The sequence below is a fragment of the Nipponia nippon genome, unplaced genomic scaffold, assembly GCF_047370975.1.
Source record: "Nipponia nippon isolate SJK-2023a ecotype South Korea unplaced genomic scaffold, ASM4737097v1 scaffold_34, whole genome shotgun sequence".
NCBI lineage: Eukaryota > Metazoa > Chordata > Aves > Pelecaniformes > Threskiornithidae > Nipponia > Nipponia nippon.
In genome coordinates, this window is record NW_028262352.1 from 2405536 (window position 1) to 2426151 (window position 20616).

General features: G+C 36.3%; 1 protein-coding gene across 6 annotated transcripts in view; it reads right to left on the reverse strand.

Moving 5' to 3' along the window:
* Positions 1-6430: 6430 nt before the first annotated feature.
* LOC104022190 (transcription factor RFX3-like) overlaps positions 6431-20616 on the reverse strand; it is a 150457-nt gene continuing 136271 nt past the window's right edge. For 3 of the 6 annotated variants that reach the window (XM_087770932.1, XM_087770929.1, XM_087770930.1), the window contains 5 exons: positions 20461-20610; positions 18587-18798; positions 17411-17564; positions 14080-14122; positions 6431-13301 (listed from right to left, as the gene is read on the reverse strand). In XM_087770932.1, the coding sequence (XP_087627058.1) occupies positions 13060-13301; positions 14080-14122; positions 17411-17564; positions 18587-18798; positions 20461-20610 (801 nt within the window). In that variant the 3' untranslated portion in view covers positions 6431-13059. The remainder of the gene's footprint in view (positions 13302-14079; positions 14123-17410; positions 17565-18586; positions 18799-20460; positions 20611-20616) is intronic. The other 3 variants (XM_087770933.1, XM_087770931.1, XM_087770934.1) reach the window with 2 other exon arrangements.

Genomic DNA, 20616 nt, shown 5'->3' on the forward strand with positions numbered 1-20616 from the left:
GGGGGAGAGAATTGGAAGGGTGAAAGTCAGACAACTCCTGGGTTGAGATAAGAACAGTTTAATAATTGAAGTAAAATGAAATAGAATGATAGTAGTAGTAATAATAATACTAATAATATAATACAATAATAATGTACAAAGCAAGTGATATACGACACAATTGCTCACCACCCCCTGACTGATGCCCAGCCTGTTCACGAGCAGCAATCCCCTCCCCCCTGGCCAACTCGCCCCAGTTATATACTGAGCATGACGTCATATGGTATGGAATAGCCCTGTGGCCAGTCTGGGTCAGCCCCCCTGGCTGTGCCCCCTCCCAGCTTCTTGTGCGTCACGCAGAGCATGGGAAGCTGAAAAGTCCTTGACTGGTGTAAGCACTACTTCGCAACAACTAAAACATCAGTGTGTTATCAACATTATTCTCATACTAAATCCAAAACACAGCACTATACCAGCTACTAAGAAGAAAATTAACTCTATCCCAGCTGAAACCAGGACAGTCATGGTGGTCAAAGAAGTTTCCTGATGACTGGAAAAATGCAAATGTTGCAATCTTCAAGAAGGGTAAGGGGAAGGATCCAGGGACCTACAGGCTGGTCAGCTTCATCTCAGTCCCTGAGAAAGTTATGAAACAAACTCTCCTGGAAGCCATGCCCAAGCATAGAAAGGGCAAGAAGGCGACTGGGAACAGCCAGCATGGATTTACCAAGGGCAAATTGTGCCCAACCAACCTGATTGCCTTCTATGATGAGATGACTGACTCTGAGCACTAGGGGAGAGAATTGGATGTTGTTCACCTAGACTTCAACAAGGCCTTTGACATGGTCTTTCATAGTATCCTTATAGCCAAATCTGTGAAATATAGACTGGATAAGTAGCCAATAACGTGTGTGGAAATTTGGCTGGACCATAATGCTCACTGTTGTAATCAATGGTACAAAGTCCAACTATTGACTGATTACCAGTAGCCTCTCAAGGACTGATATTGGGGCTCATACTTTTTAACATAGAATCACATAATCGTTTGGGTTGGAAGGGACCTTAACCATCATCTGTTTCCAACCCCCCTGCCATGGGCAGAGACACCTTCCAATAGACCAGGTTGCCCAAAGCCCCATCCAACCTGGCCTTGAACACTTCCAGGGAGGGGGCATCCACAGCTTCTCTGGGCAACCTGTTCCATTGCCTCACCACCCTCATAGTGAAGAATTTCTTCCTTATATCTAATCTAAATCTACCCTCTTTCAGTTTAAAGCCATTACCCCTTGTCCTATCACTATGTGCCCTTGTAAAAAGTCCCTCTCCAGCTTTCTTGTAGGCCCCCTTCAGGTAACGGAAGGCTGCTATAAGGTCTCCCCGGAGCCTTCTCTTCTCCAGGCTGAACAACCCCAACTCTCTCAGCCTATCCTCATAGGAGAGGTGCTCCAGCCCACTGATCATCTTCGTGGCCCTCCTCTGGACTCACTCCAACAGGTCCGTGTCCTTCTTATGTTGGGGGTCCCAGAGCTGGACACAGAACTCCAGGTGGGGTCTCACGAGAGCGGAATAGAGGGGGAGAACCACCTGCTGGTCACGCTTCTTTTGATGCAGCCCAGGATACAGTTGGCTTTCTGGGCTGTGAGCGCACATTGCTGGGTCATGTTGAGTTTCTCATCAGCCAGCCCCCCCAAGTCCTCCTCAGGGTTGCTCTCTATCCATTCTCCATCCAGCCTGTATTTGTGCTTGGGATTGCCCTGACCCATGTGCAGGACCTTGCACTTGGCCTTGCTGAACTTCACGAGGTTCACACAGGCCCACCTCTCCAGCCTGTCAAGGTCCCTCTGGATGGCATCCCTTCCCTCCAGCATGTTGACTGCACCACACAGCTTGGTGTCATCAGCAAACTTGCTGAGGGTGCACTCAATCCTACTGTCCATGTCACCGACAAAGATGTTAAACAGCACCGGTCCCAATACCGACCCCTGAGGAATGCCACTCGTCACTGGTCTCCAGTTGGGCATTGAGCCGTTGACCGCAACTCTTTGAGTGTGACCATCCAGCCAATTCCTTATCCACCGAGTGGTCCATCCATTGAATCCATGTCTCTCCAATTTAGAGACAAGGATGTCGTGCGGGACAGTGTCAAATGCTTTGCACAAGTCCAGGTAGATGCCATCTGTTGCTCTTCCCTTATCCACCAATGCTGTAACCCCATTGTAGAAGGCCACCAAATTTGTCAGGAACAATTTGCCCTTTGTGAAGCCATGTTGGCTGTCACCAATCACCTCCTTGTTTTCCATGTGCCTTAGTATAGTTTCCAGGAGGATCTGCTCCATGATCTTGCCGGGCACAGAGGTGAGGCTGACTGGCCTGTAGTTCCCCGGGTCTTCCTTTTTTCCCTTTTTAAAAATGGGGGTTATGTTTCCCCTTTTCCAGTTAGCGGGAGCTTCACCGGACTGCCATGACTTCTCAAATATGATGGATAGTGGCTTAGCAACTTCATCCGCCAGTTCCCTTAGGACCCGCGGATGCATCTCATCAGGTCCCATGGACTTGTGCACCTTCAGGTTCCTTAGATGGTGTCGAACCTGATCTTCTCCTACAGTGGGCAGTTCTTCATTCTCCCAGTCCCTGCCTTTACGTTCTGTGACTTGAGTGATGTGGCTAGAGCACTTGCTGGTGAAGACTGAGGCAAAAAAGTCATTCAGTACCTCAGCCTTCTCCATATCCTGGGTAACCAGGTCTCCCGTTTCCTTCCGGAGAGGGCCCACATTTTCCCTAGTCTTCCTTTTATCACTGACATACTTATAGAAGCTTTTTTTATTGTCCTTGACATCCCTGGCCAGCTTTAATTCTGTCAGGGCTTTAGCTTTCCTAACCTGATCCCTGGCTCCTCGGACAATTTCTTTGTATTTCTCCCAGGCTACCTGTCCTTGCTTCCACCTGCTGTAGGCTTCCTTTTTGAATTTGAGTTTTTCCAGGAGCTCCTTGTTCATCTATGCAGGCCTTCTGGTGTTTTTGCCTGCCTTCCTCTTTGTTGGGATGCATCGCTCCTGAGCTTGGAGGAAGTGATCCTTGAATATTAACCAGCTTTCTCGGGCCCCTCTTTCCTCCAGGGCTTTATCTCATGGTACTCTACCGAGCAGATCCCTGAAGAGGTCAAAGTCTGCTCTCCTGAAGTCCAGGTTAGCGAGCTTGCTGTGCGCCATTTATTAACATAGAATCATAGAATCATAGAATGTCCTGAGTTGGAAGGGACCCACAAGGATCATCGAGTCCAACTCCTGTCCCTGCATAGGACAATCCCAAAATTCACATCATATGTCTGAGGGCGTTGTCCAAATGCTTCTTGAATATTGTCAGGCTTGGCGCCGTGACTACCTCCCAGGGGAGCCTGTTCCAGTGCTCCACCACCCTCTGGGTGAAGAACCTTTTCCTAATATCCAACCTAAACCTCCCCTGGCATATCTTCCTGCCGTTCCCTCGGGTTCTATCATTGGTCGCCAGGGAGAAGAGATCAGCGCCTGCCTCTCCTCCTTCCCTTGTGAGGAAGCTGTAGATCACATCTTTATTAATGACTTAATTAACATCTTTATTAATGGCTTGGATGATGGGATGGAGTGCACACTCTGAAAGTTTCTGGATGATACCAAATTGGGGGGAGCAGTTGATACACTGGAGGGCAGGGTTGCTACTCAGAGGGACCTCAGAGTCCTGGAGAAATGGGCTGACAGGAACTTCATTGAGTTCAACAAAGGGAAATTTCCCAGATCTGAGATGGAACAACTCCATACACCAATACAGACTGAGGGCTGATTGACTAGAGAACAGCTTTGCAGAAAAGGACTAGTATATGAGCCAGCAGTGTGCCTTTGTGGTCAAGGCCAACTGCATCCTGGGCTGTATTAGCAGTAATGTAGCCAGAAGGATAAGAGAAGTGATTTTTTTTCCCCCCCCTCTATTGAATACTGATGAGACTACAACTGGAGTTCTGTGTCCACTTTTGGGCTCCCCAGTACATGACACTGACATACTGGAGTGAGCCCAGTAGAGGGCCACCAAGATGGGCAGAGGGCTGGAGCATATGACATAAAAGGAGAGCCTAAGAGTTGGGATTGTTTAGCCTTCAAAAGAGAAGGACAAGAGGCAATGGGCACAAGCTGAAACATGGGAAATTCCACTTACTTAGATATTAGGAAGTTTTTTCCCTATGAAGATGTCAAACACAAATAGGGGCCATGCTTGGGGAGTGGGGTGGGTTGGACTAGAGACCTCCAGATGTCCCTTCCAACCTATATCATTCTATAATTCAATAAATGCCCATCATCATCCCCTTGTTTTCTTGTTCCTCTAACTAAGCTACTAAATGTCTTAGGAAGCTTTAAGGACTTCCTAAGCTATGGGACAAAGATATTAGTACAAACTACTTTCAGCTAGTTTGAGCAAAGGTGGTTGGTTTTGTCTCAGAAATATGCTAGTTGTACTCAGATCATCTGTACTCACATCCCACCCACTGTGGGGAACAGCAGCTTCCAGCTGGAAAGAAAGAACAGCTTGGGACAACATCTTTTTAAACATCACTCCAGCTAGATCTGTGAAAGTATGTCTGACTATGCCCTAAACTTTAGTAGTGAAGACAGCTCCAGATTTTGGGTGCATAGTATTTCCTTGGGAAAACAGTTCTGTTCATAAAATTGTTCAGAATAAACCGTCAACAGCACCACATTGTAGTCAAGATTTTTTTTTTGTTTTCTTTTTTAGTACTGTTAGGCTAATCCAGTTATTGGGGAAGAATACATACAAAGGTATTTAGTGAAATCTGGAATAATATCAGGAATAACAGCATCAAGTCAACACAGCAACTCTATTTGGCATACCATACAGTGCCAGAAATGGATAAAGGTTTGACTGCCTTGGTTCCTTTGTGGAATAATAATTGGCGCTATATTTGTGATGGCTTTTGGCACAGTTTAGATTGTTGTAGGCTATATGACTTTTTACACATTAGAAGTGATTGCCTGAGGTGAGGCAAATTAAATACATTTAAAATAAATTGATACAGAATGTAACTTACTTGATAATATCAACATTGTGCAGAAAAATCACCTTGCAGAAGTAATAAAAATGGTAGTTTGATGTGTAACCCATCTTATTCTGCTGTCTTCTTACAATACCTTGCATTTCCCTGAATTTCCACCATTTCTGCCATATTGTATGCTATGGGATCTATATTACAGCACTGTGGGGAGGTTGAACTAAACTTCCATTTATTATTTAAATGATTAAGCTATTTTAATTAGTATTAACAATAACAGAGGCTGAATTCTGAACATTCTTGCTGGTAACACTGTCGCTGAAAAAGAATCTAATAATATGACCAAATACTGTCAGTCAGGATGAAAGAAGATGTCTTTTACAGCTCCTTCTCTACCAGATGTGTGCTGGAACTAAACCCACTCAGTTTCAACCAAAGCACCGGCTAGGACAGGAAGTCTCAGTCTTCAAACCAATTAGGAGGATTTTGTAAACATAAATCTGGCTTGTCATCAGGGTATAAAGATTTATAGTCTTGTCTGGTAGGATTCATTGCAGGAGACAGTATTGTATTTGTAATAAGCTTTTGGACCTTAGTTGAAATTGTATGAGATAGGCAACTGTGGATTATAATGCTCATAAACTGAACTTCCCAAACAAAATAAATTCAAGCTCTAGGAGGCAGCTTTCCTATCTTTTTTCTAAGCTTTATATGAAATATCTGTTTTGATCCTGGTATTCCAAGCTCACTTTAATGTTCTAGCATTCTGTTACTTGATGGGTCTTCCCCAATTAAAATAGCATTCTATATTTTTAGATGCAAAACACACTGTCTGGAACACACCTTAGAGATCCATGAGAAACATGGCTTGATATGATAGAGACTTTATTCTTTGTCATTCAGATTAAGTACGCTGAAATAAGTTAATGCTGCAAATATTTTCACAATTTTACTAAAGCAAAACTTGCAGTAGTAGACTTTAGTGGTCATACATTAACAGCAATGAAGACCAGATGCCAAAGTCTTCTTGCTCCTAACAACCCCATTTTAGCTAGCTAAATTTAGAATGGAAAATTATTCTTGATATTTAAATTAGCATATTATATTCTGCAGTTATTGGAAGCATGAACAGCTATTTAATCAAGTTGACACCTCAAATAATAATCTCTTTCGCCGTTTGTGAAACACTCTGTTTTTTACTCCTAATACTGCTCTAAAATATTAACTGTCTTATTTCAAAGGCAGAAGTTGAAAAAATTTTTCTTTAAAAATCAGTAGTATTACAATTTAAAATATTTAATTATATAAACCCCAAAACAATTCAAATGTCAAATGTTTGTAACAGGAAAACAAATTTATTTATTTCAGAAGACAATACACAATTTTGTTTTGAAAAACACAAGAAAACTAGCCTGAGTTCATGTCTGAAATATTCAGAAAAATCCTACTGTCTTTAGTATGTTCCAGTCATTATTTTTAAACAACACACTAAAAGTTAATATATATTTTTATAATTATAAAAGTTTCCTAGTTATTATACAGTACACAATACAAATTGCCCACAAACTATTATTTAGCTCCTTCCAATTTTGAGAGGACATGAGATACTAAAAGATTTAGCATTTCTCACAAAAAAAAAAAAAAATCACATCAGGAAATACATATTTACAAAATCAAATACATTATACAAAAAAACTATCGAATTATTCTGTAAAGATGCTTTCCTTAAATAATTAAAAAGTGTGTTCAACTAATTCAAAAACTGCAAAACAACATTACATTATATCACATGTACAGTCTACAAAAAAGTTGCTTTCTTAATTTACATAATGTATGCAGTAAATAGGAAAACAAAAGTTCAGTTTCTCCTAGTGTTATTAGATTTCTGTGCCTGTGGGACTGAATAATGTAATCTGCCACTTACTAAGTGAAATTTAAATGATGGCACTTTAAAAAAATACAGTAGAAAATAAATGGAACCAAGTAAGTTTCCTAGAAGGTAAGAAAGCCCTGAGTGATGACAGAATTATTGATTGGCAAGCTCTAGAATTAACCTAATTACTGTTTACCACCTGAGGCAAAATTTCCCAAGTGTTTGAAAGGCACTCAAAGTTTATTCGATAGCCTCATTGGTTATTACTGTAAAACCAAATTTCCAGTGAAGATGATAAACTTGCTTTGGTACAAAATTATATTTTTCTGACATTTTAAATTGCTTTATTGGGTTACTTTAATATGATATTTAATGTTTAAATACAAAACAATCACTTTAACAATGTATTTGGGAACCCTTTAGTATTCTTTGTGTAAAAAAAAATAAACCAAAAGGAAAAAAAACCTCCTGTTGATATCAGTGAGTCAAAAGATACTGGATTAGGACCCTGGTAAACACCAGATAAGGTGAGGTCATCTCTCCACAGTCTTAATTCTTTTAAAATATTTATTATTTTAGAGTAAAGTTCACCCAGTGTTGAAAATTCTTGCAAGGCATTTGCACCACAATCAAGGAAGCACTTAAGAACATAAGAGCATTTCCCTGATTCAGATTTAAGTGAGGGTCATTTTGATGCCCATAGTCTTGTTATGGACTTTCTTCTCTACAATGAATTTCAGCCTTAATAATCAATTTACAAGAACAACTTTTACCAAATATTTAATTACTCAGGGCTTCCAATCCCAACATTTTAATTGCTGGGTTTCTTTTTTAAAACAAAAAAAAAAAATCAGAATAAACCAAGAAAGTTTAAATTATCAAACTAAGGCATATTTTCCTCAAACAAAAACTAGGCAGTCACTTTGTAAGTGGCTTTTACTATTTCTTAAGTAAAATGGGTAAATTAAACTCAGGTCTGCTGGCATATAAAATCACTAGCAGCAATGTTCAAGGCATGCAAACTGGTAAGCATTTACAACAAATTATGAATAAAATATTGTTAAATTAAAACCCTTTGAGTATTGCATTTAGTTATGCATGAATTTGCATTAACTGACTAAAAATCTTTACAACTTACTTGCACTATACTATTGATATAATTCCACTAAACAATGTAATGAGACTTTTTTTTTTTTCACTCAGCTAGATTTGAATAAATACATCTGCACCTAGTGTTGCTGATTGTTACTGCAAGGAACCAGTAGAAAAGCTCAGTAAGGTGGTATTTCTATCTATAATTTTCAACAACTCTCTACTCGCATCTGAACTTGTTCCCTTGTTCTGGTGAGTGCTACTTGTAAGAACAAAGGACTTTTTCAACACAGCAGAAGGCAGGTGCAATTTCTAGGTGGTTTTTTTTTTCTTTCTAAATTCTGACATTCAATAAGAGTCATCCAAACTGCATCCCTGTAGAGGAAGCTGAATCTAGTACCACCGTCTTTCCATTAGTTCACATCACAGTGACTGAATGTTAAAAGTAATATGAACACAACAGTGTCCTTTTTGTCTATTTATCATATAGACTGCAGAAAATTTGATTGCAAACATACCAAGGGTTCTGTAAAATTCATTCTCTTATTAACTAAGCAGTTTTGGTTTTATTTTTAAAGATTTTCATTTACAATATGAGAGTATTTTAATATCGCCCTAAAGAGATTTTAAAATAGTACAAATATATTTTTTTTTCTAAACCTCCATCTTGTAAAGGCATCTTAAACAACTTATGTCTGTAGAGTCAAATATTTGATTTCTCCAGATATTTATGCAATTATGAAAACAAAATAGCAAAAGTAGTTTTGCACCAGACAGCACACGTTGATGGCAGTGAATAATTTAGCCTAAATCTATTGAGCCTTCTGTAACAAAACCATTTCTGTCTAGTATGCAAGTATTTAATTTAGAAATTAAAAAAAAAAAATCTACAAGACAATTAGCTACTTAAATGTATAGAATATTTTCAGTGGTCTAATTAAATTACCTAAAAAGTGTATCCTTACAATGCTCAAAGGGTTAATGCAAGGCATTACATTAAAATAATTTTCTAAGGCTAAAACTAAGCACTTTGTATTTATGCTTCTATTCCTGTTTTGTTAGTTTTTTGTTTTTTTTTGTTGGTTTTTTTTCACCAAAGTAGCAAAGATACTAGAATACCATTCATTGACCTGTTTTTAAATCACAGACATGATAGTTTTCCTGTTCTACAGACAAGGCTGCAATTTTCAGAAATTTATACTGATCTCTCAAATGAATGTTTTAAACTCTGAAATCACTGTCACATGAAGTACCAAAAATACTTACATTATTAAAAAAGTTAATTTTTCACCAATTTTTTTCATGACTATAAAAGGTTATTTTATTTTGTAAAACCACTCTATAAATTAAGTTAGATTGCAATGTAGCTCTAACTAATATAAATGTTTTTCTAAACAATGCTGATATCATTTGGTGAGAAACACAAATATATCAGGTCAGGTCTCCTCCCGTGGAAAATATTTTGAACAGAAGCAGTGTTTCAGACATTTAAAAATGCTTCAGTTTAAATTAAAATGTTTTATAGACCTATACATTCCTCAGTGACAGTACACCAGCACATTATTTTACACATTTGTGAACTAAAGGCAGAAATGCTGTACATCATCATTTTGTAAGTAAACAATTTAAAGAATATTCTCCAAATTTTTTAATGGAACATTAAAAAAAAGGTGCACAAAGCATGCTACAGTACAATAATAAAACACAGAAATAGATAACTGAAAAGAGGGATTTTTTTAAAACTGATTTACAATGAGAAATATGAAAATGTACAAACAACTTTTCATAAATATAAGACTTGTAAAAATTGGGCTCCGTGTTTTGAAAAAGTAATTCAGCAATACCTATTCCGCCACAGTGTTCACTAAGTTATTTGTGCTAATAGGGGAAGTGTCTCTAAAATAATTATTTTGAATTTCACATCAAGATTGGGTAAAATACACAAATCATATGAGCCCTTATCTTATAATGTCTAGCCAGTGGATGCTTGCTACAGATCTTTAGAGCTCTGAAAGAGTTAAGCAGACTTCAGAGTGGCAATTCAGCCACATGCTACACACTACATAATTTGGACTGAGTTATCCATTTCTCTGTTCTTAAATCATTAACAATACCCATCTATTAACAAATATGAAAAGTATGTAAATTGTTTCATATGTGTACGTTTGATTAAAATTGCAGTAAATTTAAAAGCAAAGCACAAAAATCTCAAACCTGTAAGTATACACAGCAGCTTACAGCAACTTAATTCTTTAAAATATTTGTTAAAGTGGGGAACATGTTACTTAAAAATTTGAGAGAATAATCATTTGATAAGCATAGAAATACAAACTCCATTCAGTTATCTGAATCAGGGATAGTTCCAATTTGTTTTGATAACTGCTATTAGAATCCATGATATACATTCTATCTTTGTATGCATATATTTTGTTTTCTTTTTGCACTACATGAACAGTGATCAACTGTTCAAAATATCAGTCAAAAGATATTCAGGTCCCACCTCTTCTTAGCAATCTAGATTTACATGTTACAACCATACTTTTCTCTCAACAACAAATCCAACATTCTACCAATAAAGGACAATGATAAGAAAACATTTAAGGTTTGTCAACACAAAATTCGAAACCAGGCAATACAGACCATCAGTATAGCATAGAACACCCTATGTTAAAAATGAAAAATGCTGAATATTTCATTTTATTTTACTTGTTAAAATCTTATAATGCAAAATAAAAGGGAGTAAATGTTTATCATAGGTTAGTTTTTAGGATTTTTGGTGAAGGGTGCTGTTTTCTAAGGGAAAAAAACAGGATACAGTGATATTTGGGAGAACAAAATCTATGACGATTCAGTGCACAGGTGAATTTAGAGATAAATGACCATAAACCTCATTTACACTTTTTGCCGAGACAAGAAAAATATCTGCTGACATCAGTAGGAATTGTGCCTACATAGAATGGAGCAGGATGAGTTGGCCTCCAAATTCTGCTAAGCAATTTACAAATAAACTTGTACACCAAAAAATGTTAGGACATCTTAGTTGATCTGTAACTGTTCTTGGAGCGTATGAAAGCTCTAGCAACAAATTTCTTTGCTAAAAATACACTGTTCATTTCACATGCTGTTCACCCATTTGATTTAAAAAAAAAAAAATCAATCCACAGTCACACTAGATAAAACAAGAGACTCCCTAAATTTTTTATACAGTCCTATCTGTAAAATTGATTTTTTTATTCTCTCCTTCACTTTTTTGCTTTATTTATTTTCACTATTTTAGCTTAGCAAATCCATGTGTCTACTTTAAAAATAATGAAAATGTTTAAAATAATCAGAAAAAAATCATAGATGTTTAATGTCAATTAATATGGACTATATAAACTATCACTATAAGATGTAATCCTTAAAACATAGCATCAGGCTGACACCCTAGCACATATACAAATTGAAAATATGCGCTGCATTATGTACCTGCTCATTTATTTAGTCTGACTTTTAAAAATTAAAATCTGACAAGGGTTTAAAAATATATAACCATGCTTATGACTAGGGTCCGTTTACTTTTTTAACAGCATTTGAAGTTGGTATTAAAGCTAGTTTTGCTTTTCAAGTTCCAAAGCAAATTTTTTTTGTAATAAAGTGAAATTCAGCTAGAAACAAGAAAAAATATTTTTATTATCAATTTTAAGAGGGATATTAAAATCACTTAATAATAAACCTCCCTTTTATTTCTTTGAAGACTATGTAACCTGCCCTTAATACTTAGGAAATTTGAAAGTGACAGGCACACCTTGTTGAATAAATTTTAAGAGCTATTAAGAATAACAAAAGATACTGAATCTTAGCTTCAGTTCTGTTTAAGGCACCATGTAATAGCCGAGGTACAATGATCCCTGATGTACATTCTTAAATGGCAATAGTCCATCTAGCCACCTATTCAAATTCAATGCAATTGGGAATAAATACAAGTGAGGTGTGCCAGTTACACTACCTTATTAAATTTTTGTAAAAATTTAAATTCACTTTAGTAATCAGGAAATATATTTTGAAAAGTAAACGATGCAGGTTGCTACATTCCTTACATTCTATAAATTATCATTTATGAAAGCAGCAGATTGAACTAGTAGTAGGAAAAGACCTGGAATAGAAGAAAGTCATCCAAAAGGAATGTTTTTCTGTATGTCCAGTTCAGCATAAGTAGCATGTACACTTAAAAAAAATCAAGTCACTTCTTTTCTGGTTCAGTTTCTATCAACTACAGTACCACTCAACAACCAAAAGCATCTGTGCAGTGGTGTCAAATATAGAATCAGTAGTCTCCAAAACCAGAGGAACTGGCATGCAAATAAAATCTGGAGCTGTTGATTTTAAAGGAAGCTTGTATTGTTTACGTGGTGATCAGGTAATTAGGTATGCCTACAGTGTACACATTACCACATTGTTACAATTCTATCACTCATTCTGCATTTGTAAATGCAGTGAAAACACTTCTTCCTTACAGGAAGAAAACAGTAGATCTTCCCAATCCTCCAACATTATGATAAAAATACCCCTTGAATGCTCACAATTTCATCAAAATAGTGTCTTCTAGTTCTGTTCAATGAAGAGCACCTTTTATAACAAATTTGATACATCTGCTGTCAAATGAGTATGCCTCCAGTAAAAGTCAAAGAAAGTATTTCTTTTAATATTTCATAGAAGTGCATCTAATTAAAAACCTATGTATATGAAATCATTATGACAAATAATTAACATTAAAATATTTTTTAACTATAAAAAAAATAAGTTATTTTAATTTTAAGAGGACAAAAGCATTGACATTAAAAGCTTGGCAAAAATCTTCCTTGACACTTGAAACTAGGAAAACGCATAATATCGAGTAACCAATGTAAAATGATTTTGCTTACAAATTTGTTTTAAACATCTGGCAAAATGCATACACCCATTTCATTTCACAACTCCAATAAAAGGTAATGTTCAGCACAGCTAAAATTTGATAAGTTAACTTTCAGACCTATTCTCTTCCCCCCCATGTTAAGTCCAGCATCAACAGGGCTAGTGTAGTTGGGGGGGCACTTCAATATTAGACTGCAGTATATGTATTTCCAGTAGCACTGCATTGTCTGATAGTCTGAGTATTTGTAACAATGTGCTCATTATGAAGTGGGTTCAGGAGGCTCTGCTCTACTCCACTCTCAAGCACTGGCTGCTGCATGCAGCCCACCTGAAATGCCTGGTTTAGTTCTGTTTTCTCCCTCTTGGCTTGTGGCTCTCCATTTTCATCCAGCTCTTCTTCTATTTCGCTTTCAACTTCGCTGCCCTCATCTGCACAAAAAAAAAACCAACCAAGAAAAAATAGCACAAAGGGAAAAAAATCTAAATACAAGGGCCTTTATTTTGCAAATAACATGAAATATGAAAACACAGGGAAGTGTAGCAACCTGATAAAGTAGAAACTGAAAGCTCACCATTTTATTGGGAAAAGTCAATAAATACTACAGATAAATAGGGTAATGAACTCTCTCTAATGTTATCTCATTTTACTGATAAGGAAACTGAACTGAAGAGAGGTTGACTTGCTCCAAATCATACAACCAGTGTAAGAATGGAGAACTAATTAAGCCTTCAATCTACAAAGAGGACATAAACTCATTTTTTACTATATCCTTCAGTAACAACTAGCAAGTTATTTGGCAAGTGCTTGGACCCAATTTTGCCATCTTCACTTATCAAACCCATCATTCACTACAAACATGTACATGCTCATCATATCTTCCTTTTTCCAACTGTCCATCCCCTTCAACTCTCTCACCAGGATATACAGCTAAATTCTGGGTGAAATTTTGAAAATTTCTTGTGTAAATAATAAACATTTTAAAAAAGATTTTCCTATTAAAAACCTAGAGTATTCTAGTCATTATTATATACTATATATCATGTATAGCATATTGTATCCATATAATAGTAATATACACATAATTTAAATTATGATACAGCTTTAGATTCCGCTTTACTATATTTTCAAAAAATAAGGACTTGTTTTGCTCCAAGAGACACATCAGTTTTAGATAAAATTATACATATGAGCGATTTGACTGCTTACCTTTATCCATATTTCCAGGGGATATAGCATTTAAATCACCAAACTGCAAAATAAACAATAAAAAGTGTGGACACAGTCCTACACAAACATGACCTTAGATTATCTATGATGAAGCCAGTACTATGCTCCAATGGCTTGTGGCTAGTATGAAAGTGCATGCATGTGACTGCAGTCATATCCATAGTATACCAGTTCATTTTCCATTCTATCGTATTCATGTTCATATTAAGGAAATTAACATTAAAATAAACAAATCATCAGCAGTTAAAACAATGGAATATAAACTTAAGCATATGTTTTTGCTTTTTTTAGGGTGACTTATGTCAAGGCCTTTGTTGCTTTGAGTGAGATATTTCTGATGTAGAATGCCAGAAAATATGACTGGTGTCCATTTTTAAACTGCAATATTTTAACCAAAAGCTCTTTTAAAAGTTCCCCTGAGAAGGTGTGTCACTAAAGGCAGTTATAGTGTAGCAAAACTATATGTAAGGTAAATAAATGGCACTGCTGAAAATAGGGTTTATGGTTATTACACTGTATTCTGCTAACTAGTTTACTTATACAACAAACAAAGTGAAAAGTTGCTCACAAGTAAAAAAAATGCAACCTTCCTTCCTCCCACCCTTTCCCTGTCTATCTACCCTTCTCTTAAATGAGAAGCAGCAAAGCATAATTTGATGAGTGAATCTCAAATGAAAGTAGTATGATATTTAGATAAATATATTTCTAACCATACCTGATTCAGTCCTTTTCAGAAATACAGAAAGATAAAACTTCAGTGAACACTAAACCAGCGTAAGCAGTAGCAGAGTAGCAGCCCTATCCTTCCAGGTTCCCTCACATATACTCCCTCCTCACCTCCCCATACCCATCCTTTCACCTTAAGTGTTCACATGGCCATGCAAAGAACCATGACAGAACTGACCCAAGAAAAAGCCCCACAATTTTAATGGGGTTATTTTGCACACGATGAATTCTCTGATCCAGTTAACCACAGTACTGCCTGTGTTAGCATCAATATCCAAAGCTAAGGGGATGGGAGAGGAGGAGACATAGTGTTTTTCTCAGCTGCAAAGCCAGTTTATACCAGCTTCAAGTGTTTGTCAAACTAGCCTTAGTCTTTCCCATTTTATTTCAACCACAGTCAGTAAATGCAGAGAAACACAAGAAGGCATGCATTTAATGAATATTTACAACATCTCCCCTGTTCCCCTCTCACCTCTAAAAGCTTTAGATTACATATTTTATGTCTAAGATCATATTCATTTTAAGTTTACCAAAACATTATAGGAAGTCCCACAGTACACCAAAAACATTACATTTAACATATACCATGTCTGTCAAGAAAACAAGAACGTAGTAATACTATGCTTTTGCAATACTTTGCTATAAATGTAATGGCAGAGTTTAATCAAATATCTAATCAGAAACAGTCATTTATTTTTTCTAAAACATGTCATATCAAGCAAACTACAAATTAAGCCAAGACTCCCCATCTCTATGAAAAAGTACATATTTTTATAATATTTAATGATACTATTTAATATATCCTGAAGGAAGAATGATATATCAAGTCATGCAAGGTGACTTACAACTTATCAGTAAGCTAAAACATGATATAATGATCATCAAGTATAAAAACATTAAGCTTCAGTCTGGTGAACCATCTATCATATGTCCACATCTATCTATTGTCTAGCACTTTAAAAGTACAATTCCTTGATCATAACTCCTAAGATAACGTGAATTCTTAAGCAACTCACACAAAATTAATGGTTAGGTGAGCTACTGAAAAAAAAAAGGTCTGAGGTAAACTTCAGTTTGCAAATACCATGGAAACATATAAGACACAGTGGTTCTGAATTGAGACTTTTGCTCTGTTTGTTTTAAACAAAATACATTGAAATATAGGCACGAAAATATGCCATGTCCCAATCCTGCAAGTACTTCTGTACTACTTTAATTTCATGCATGTTGTTTTCAATTGGCCCTGGTTAACAGCCAAGCACTCATCCAGCCATTCGCTTACTTCCCCACCCCCCGTCCAGAGGGATGTGGGAGAAAATAGGAAAAACTGGAGTGAGAAAGCTCATGGATGAAGATAAAGACAGGGAGATCACTTACCAATTACTGTCACAGGCAAAACAGACTCAGCTTGGGGAAATTAACTGAATGTATTGCCAATTAAAATAAATAATTACTGATTTGAGCAGTGGGAATCAAAAGCAAAAAAGAACAAAACATTTAAACACTTAAGGAAAACATCTTTCTTCCCCCTTTCCCAGGCTCAACTTCACTCCAAGCACCTCTCTTTCCCCTGTGTTATTGTTGCAAGTTACACTCAGTCCCTTCAGTGAGGCAATGGGTGGTGCAGGGGGGCTTGTGGTCAGTACATAGCAGTTTTTCTCTGCCACTCCTTCCTTCTCACACTTTTCCTCTGGTCCGACGTGGGTTCTCCACAGGCTGCGGTTCCTTTGGGAATATCCCTCTGCTCTGGAGGTTCTCCACAGGCTGCAGGAAATATCTGCTCCACCATGGAGCATCTCTTGCTGCTCTGACCTTGGTGTTCCCTCTGCTGTTTCTCTCTCTCTTTTATTCCCTCCTCCTGTGCCTGTCTGGTGTTTTCTGCCCTTTCTTAAATATGTTTTCACAGGGGCACCCAAAACTTCTTTGCTGATTGTCACAGCTTTGGCCTGTGGTGGGTCCGTTGCCAAGCCAGCTAGAACTGGCTGTGTCCAGCACAGGGCAGTCCCTTACCTCTTCTGACAGAGGCCACCCCTGCAGCCCCCGCCCTGCAGCCCCCCCGCCAAAGCTTTGCCATGTACAACCAATACACATGAACAGTACCATTGAAGCAAAACTAACATGTGGCATGTGAGCCACCCTTCTGAAGTCAATGGGACTACTCATTTGTGTAAATATTCATATTGGAATTTTAAGTATGTGTAAATATGTGTAAACAGATCCCTGAAAGCAATTTTCCCATTATTTTTATTATTTTCATATAAACTATTTAGTTTTCCAGAACTCAAAAAAGTAGTTTTCTACCTAGTAGGTTGATCTAGGTTTTTTTGTTGAGCAAGCTCGTTTGCAGAGAATTGGTGTTAAAAGTCATTGTGTTTTTAGTACTCTGAAAAACAATCGGCCAAGGAAACATGGATTAAGGTATATAACCCAAAATTGAAGATGTCAATGTATTTGCAATTCAATCTGCAACAGTTATATTACAAAATATCCCATAGCTCCATGTAAATGTTAAAAAAAAAATTGTAAATGCATATCCAAATTGTTCACTAAATCCACCAATCCATTGTCTTGCATATTATCTTACCTCTCCCATAACTGCGATAGGCGTCTCTCCTGTTGCCTGAGCAACACGATGTTCTACTAAGTAAAACATGTACTCATCATAAAGCAAGCGGATCAGATGAAAAGAGCCAAAGCTAGCAGCACTGCGTAAGGTTAAATCTCGAATCACCATTGAGCTATTTAAATATGGGGAAAAAAAATTATGAAATAAATATCACAATTTTTAATAATTTATTCATATGGAATATGCACTTCAAGAATAATATTTTTTAAAGTAATGCTATCCACAAACAGCTGATTCTGTCTTCAGAAAGAAATGTCTGGGAAAGACAAATATTTGCCTCTCCCCTTTTTCTGAAAGCACGGTTGGAGACCACATTACACAACTAGAAGCTAAATTTTCAAAAAGACAGGAAGGGTTTTGTTTTGGTATATGCACAATTACCAATATGCAAGCGCATGTAAAAACTGACCTTAGTGGAAGGAAGGTCTTTGTTAAAATTATAATTAATAAAATTGTATTAAGATTATTTAATTTTAAACAAAGTAGTCCTTCAAAATATTGTGTCTGTTGTGCTCACATTCCTAGTTCAAAGGTTTTAATTGGTATGATTTTTAAACTTGTAAAATTTAAATAAGTTTGTGTATACCTTATAATAGAGAAATGCAGATTGTGGATGAAAACATCCGTATGATACTCTCAGAAAGTAGATGCTACAATGTACCATTTTGAAAAAAACCCCTAGCTTTACTATGATAACTGATACAGTAGCAGATGACATGGAATATTTGTCTTGATGTTCTTTTTACACATTAAAAAATATTTTGTTTTCCCTACATAATAAAAATAGAAGCCATGGTATTTTAATAAATAGTATTAAGAACATTGGCTTTAAAATTGTATAGCTATTCAATCCAAAATGTTTCATAGCATGTTTCCAAATCAGGATAAAATTCTAACCTCATTACACTTGCACAAGGCCTTTAAAATAATATACAAGGATCATTTCATCCACTACTGAGTTGCACATAGCCCTGTGTTTAATGTTAACAACACTAATCTTTTTTTTTTTTTTGGGGGGGGGGGCTCTTTATTTCTTGGGAACTATTATCTGATATTAATTTTGTCAACATTATTACAGTATACAGTTCAGCAAACAATAAAATAGCTGAAATAATTTAGAAGACTATTGAGAACTACCTGTAGAAAGACCATTTTAAAAGAAATTGCCGTGCTGCTTTAGGAAAGCTGGGTCTTCCCTCATATGGTTTCAATGCTTGCATCATTACATTATCAAGCCAGGCAGCCCACTGTTCCAGAGTGCTCTGCTGCTGAAGAGTCATCTTGAAATCTGTTTCTAGTCTTTGAACCATATTGTCATCACACTGACACACCCAGGAAGCCTGTTCCTGTTACAACACATGGCAAACATGAAAGCAAAACACAAAATGTAAATTATTCTTAAAGATTGAAAAATTAAATGAAAAGGATGAAATACACTTATTAGGCAAACTAATGAGTATTTTTATTTTCATGTCTCTTTCAATTTTGTTGGAAGAAAATGAGAGTAAGGAACCCAAAATATAAAAATGGGCATCAAATAAAGCACACACACACAAAAATACAATGGAAAAAACACAAATACATTGCAATGTTCCATATTAATTTTCATGAAAGAATTTTCAGCTTCCCTCATTCATAATTTTTCAAGTAAAAATTTCAGGAATTGTCAGGCTTGGGACTACAGGAACAAGGAGTGGAAAGGGCAGTCAAATGGAAGTTGAGAGAGTAAGAAATAAAGAGGAACCAAGAAACCAAAGTACCATGGTTCCTATTGCTTTGAAGGAGTTAAGACCAAATACAATTTCTGTTACATTTTTAATCACCTCACTTAAAAAAAGCTTTGTTTTATAGGCAAAAAAGGGTGGTTGTGTTTATACATAGTCTGCAATATATTGGACATTGCTTAATGAGTAATATAAATAGCACACAACTGGACAAACACAGTCCATGTACAATAATGAGCAATTCACAGTATTGTCATGGAATGTGATTATATTACATTTTTAAGTTTAAATAAGACCAATAGGACACTATTAAATGGAACTTAGAGAAAATCAATATCCATTTAATATAGGCCATATTCTTAAACTCTAGCTATCACATGCCAAGTTAACATCTCAACATTCATAGACCCTATATCTTACCACAGAACAATATTTAATATACCATATATTTGGTCACATACTAAATCTTAGGTAGTTTACACACCATTATGCAGTATAACTATATCTGTGTTAAATTTTATTTATTCAAAGGTCTTTGCAACAAGCAAAAAGAATTTAACTGTTGCTAGTGAACTTCTGAACTTTTGTTAAGATAAAATGTGTTAAAATGTTTGTTCATGAAAGAAGACAAATGTAATGGACCATGTCAGTTAGTTGAGCAACAGGAGAAAAAAAATGTTGTTTCTTCTAAGGAGAAGAAAGAGACAAAAGGGAAACCTCTTTCTAAACCTAATGAAAAATAATAAATTGATGTTTTACAGATAACTGAAAACTAGTTCTAACCAGTTACTTAGGAAAGGTTGGAAATGTAAACACAAACAATTAAAGAAAGTATACTAATGATATTGTTTTTGAAATAAAAATATATGTAATGAAACAATCTGTATTATAAATAGTGCTGTATGATCAATATTTTTTTATGGAAGCTCAGAAGCTATGCTACTATCCAAGACTTCATCTTCAGGCATTGTTCATGCTGTTCATTATAAGAACACATGTACTCTACATTTTCATCTGCATTAAATAAAAATTGGCATCATGCACGGTCTGAAAGATAAGAAGCCTTCAGAGAAAATGGAAATAGATAATAGTTCTAAGGTTTTATTTTCCTTACGGCCAAAGTGTAAGCTGGAAAGTTTCAACTGAATCACTGCATATATAAAAATCAGCAAAATGTTCCCACTTTGCTTTCTTGATGGAATAATAAGAACTAACAATAAAAATAAAAAATTTTGGGGGAAATAACAATTTTTTAAAAGTCTGGTTTTTAAAGCCACAGTTTACCTGTACATTGGCAAAATCAACACGGTTGAGATCACTAAGCATTTGGTTGATCTGAGAAGTGTTCTGAAGCACAGCCCGAGCTGCCTGAGCCAGGTGATTAAGAGATGTGTATCTTCTCAAAGTCTGGGCAAAGGCACTTACAGCGGCAACCTATGA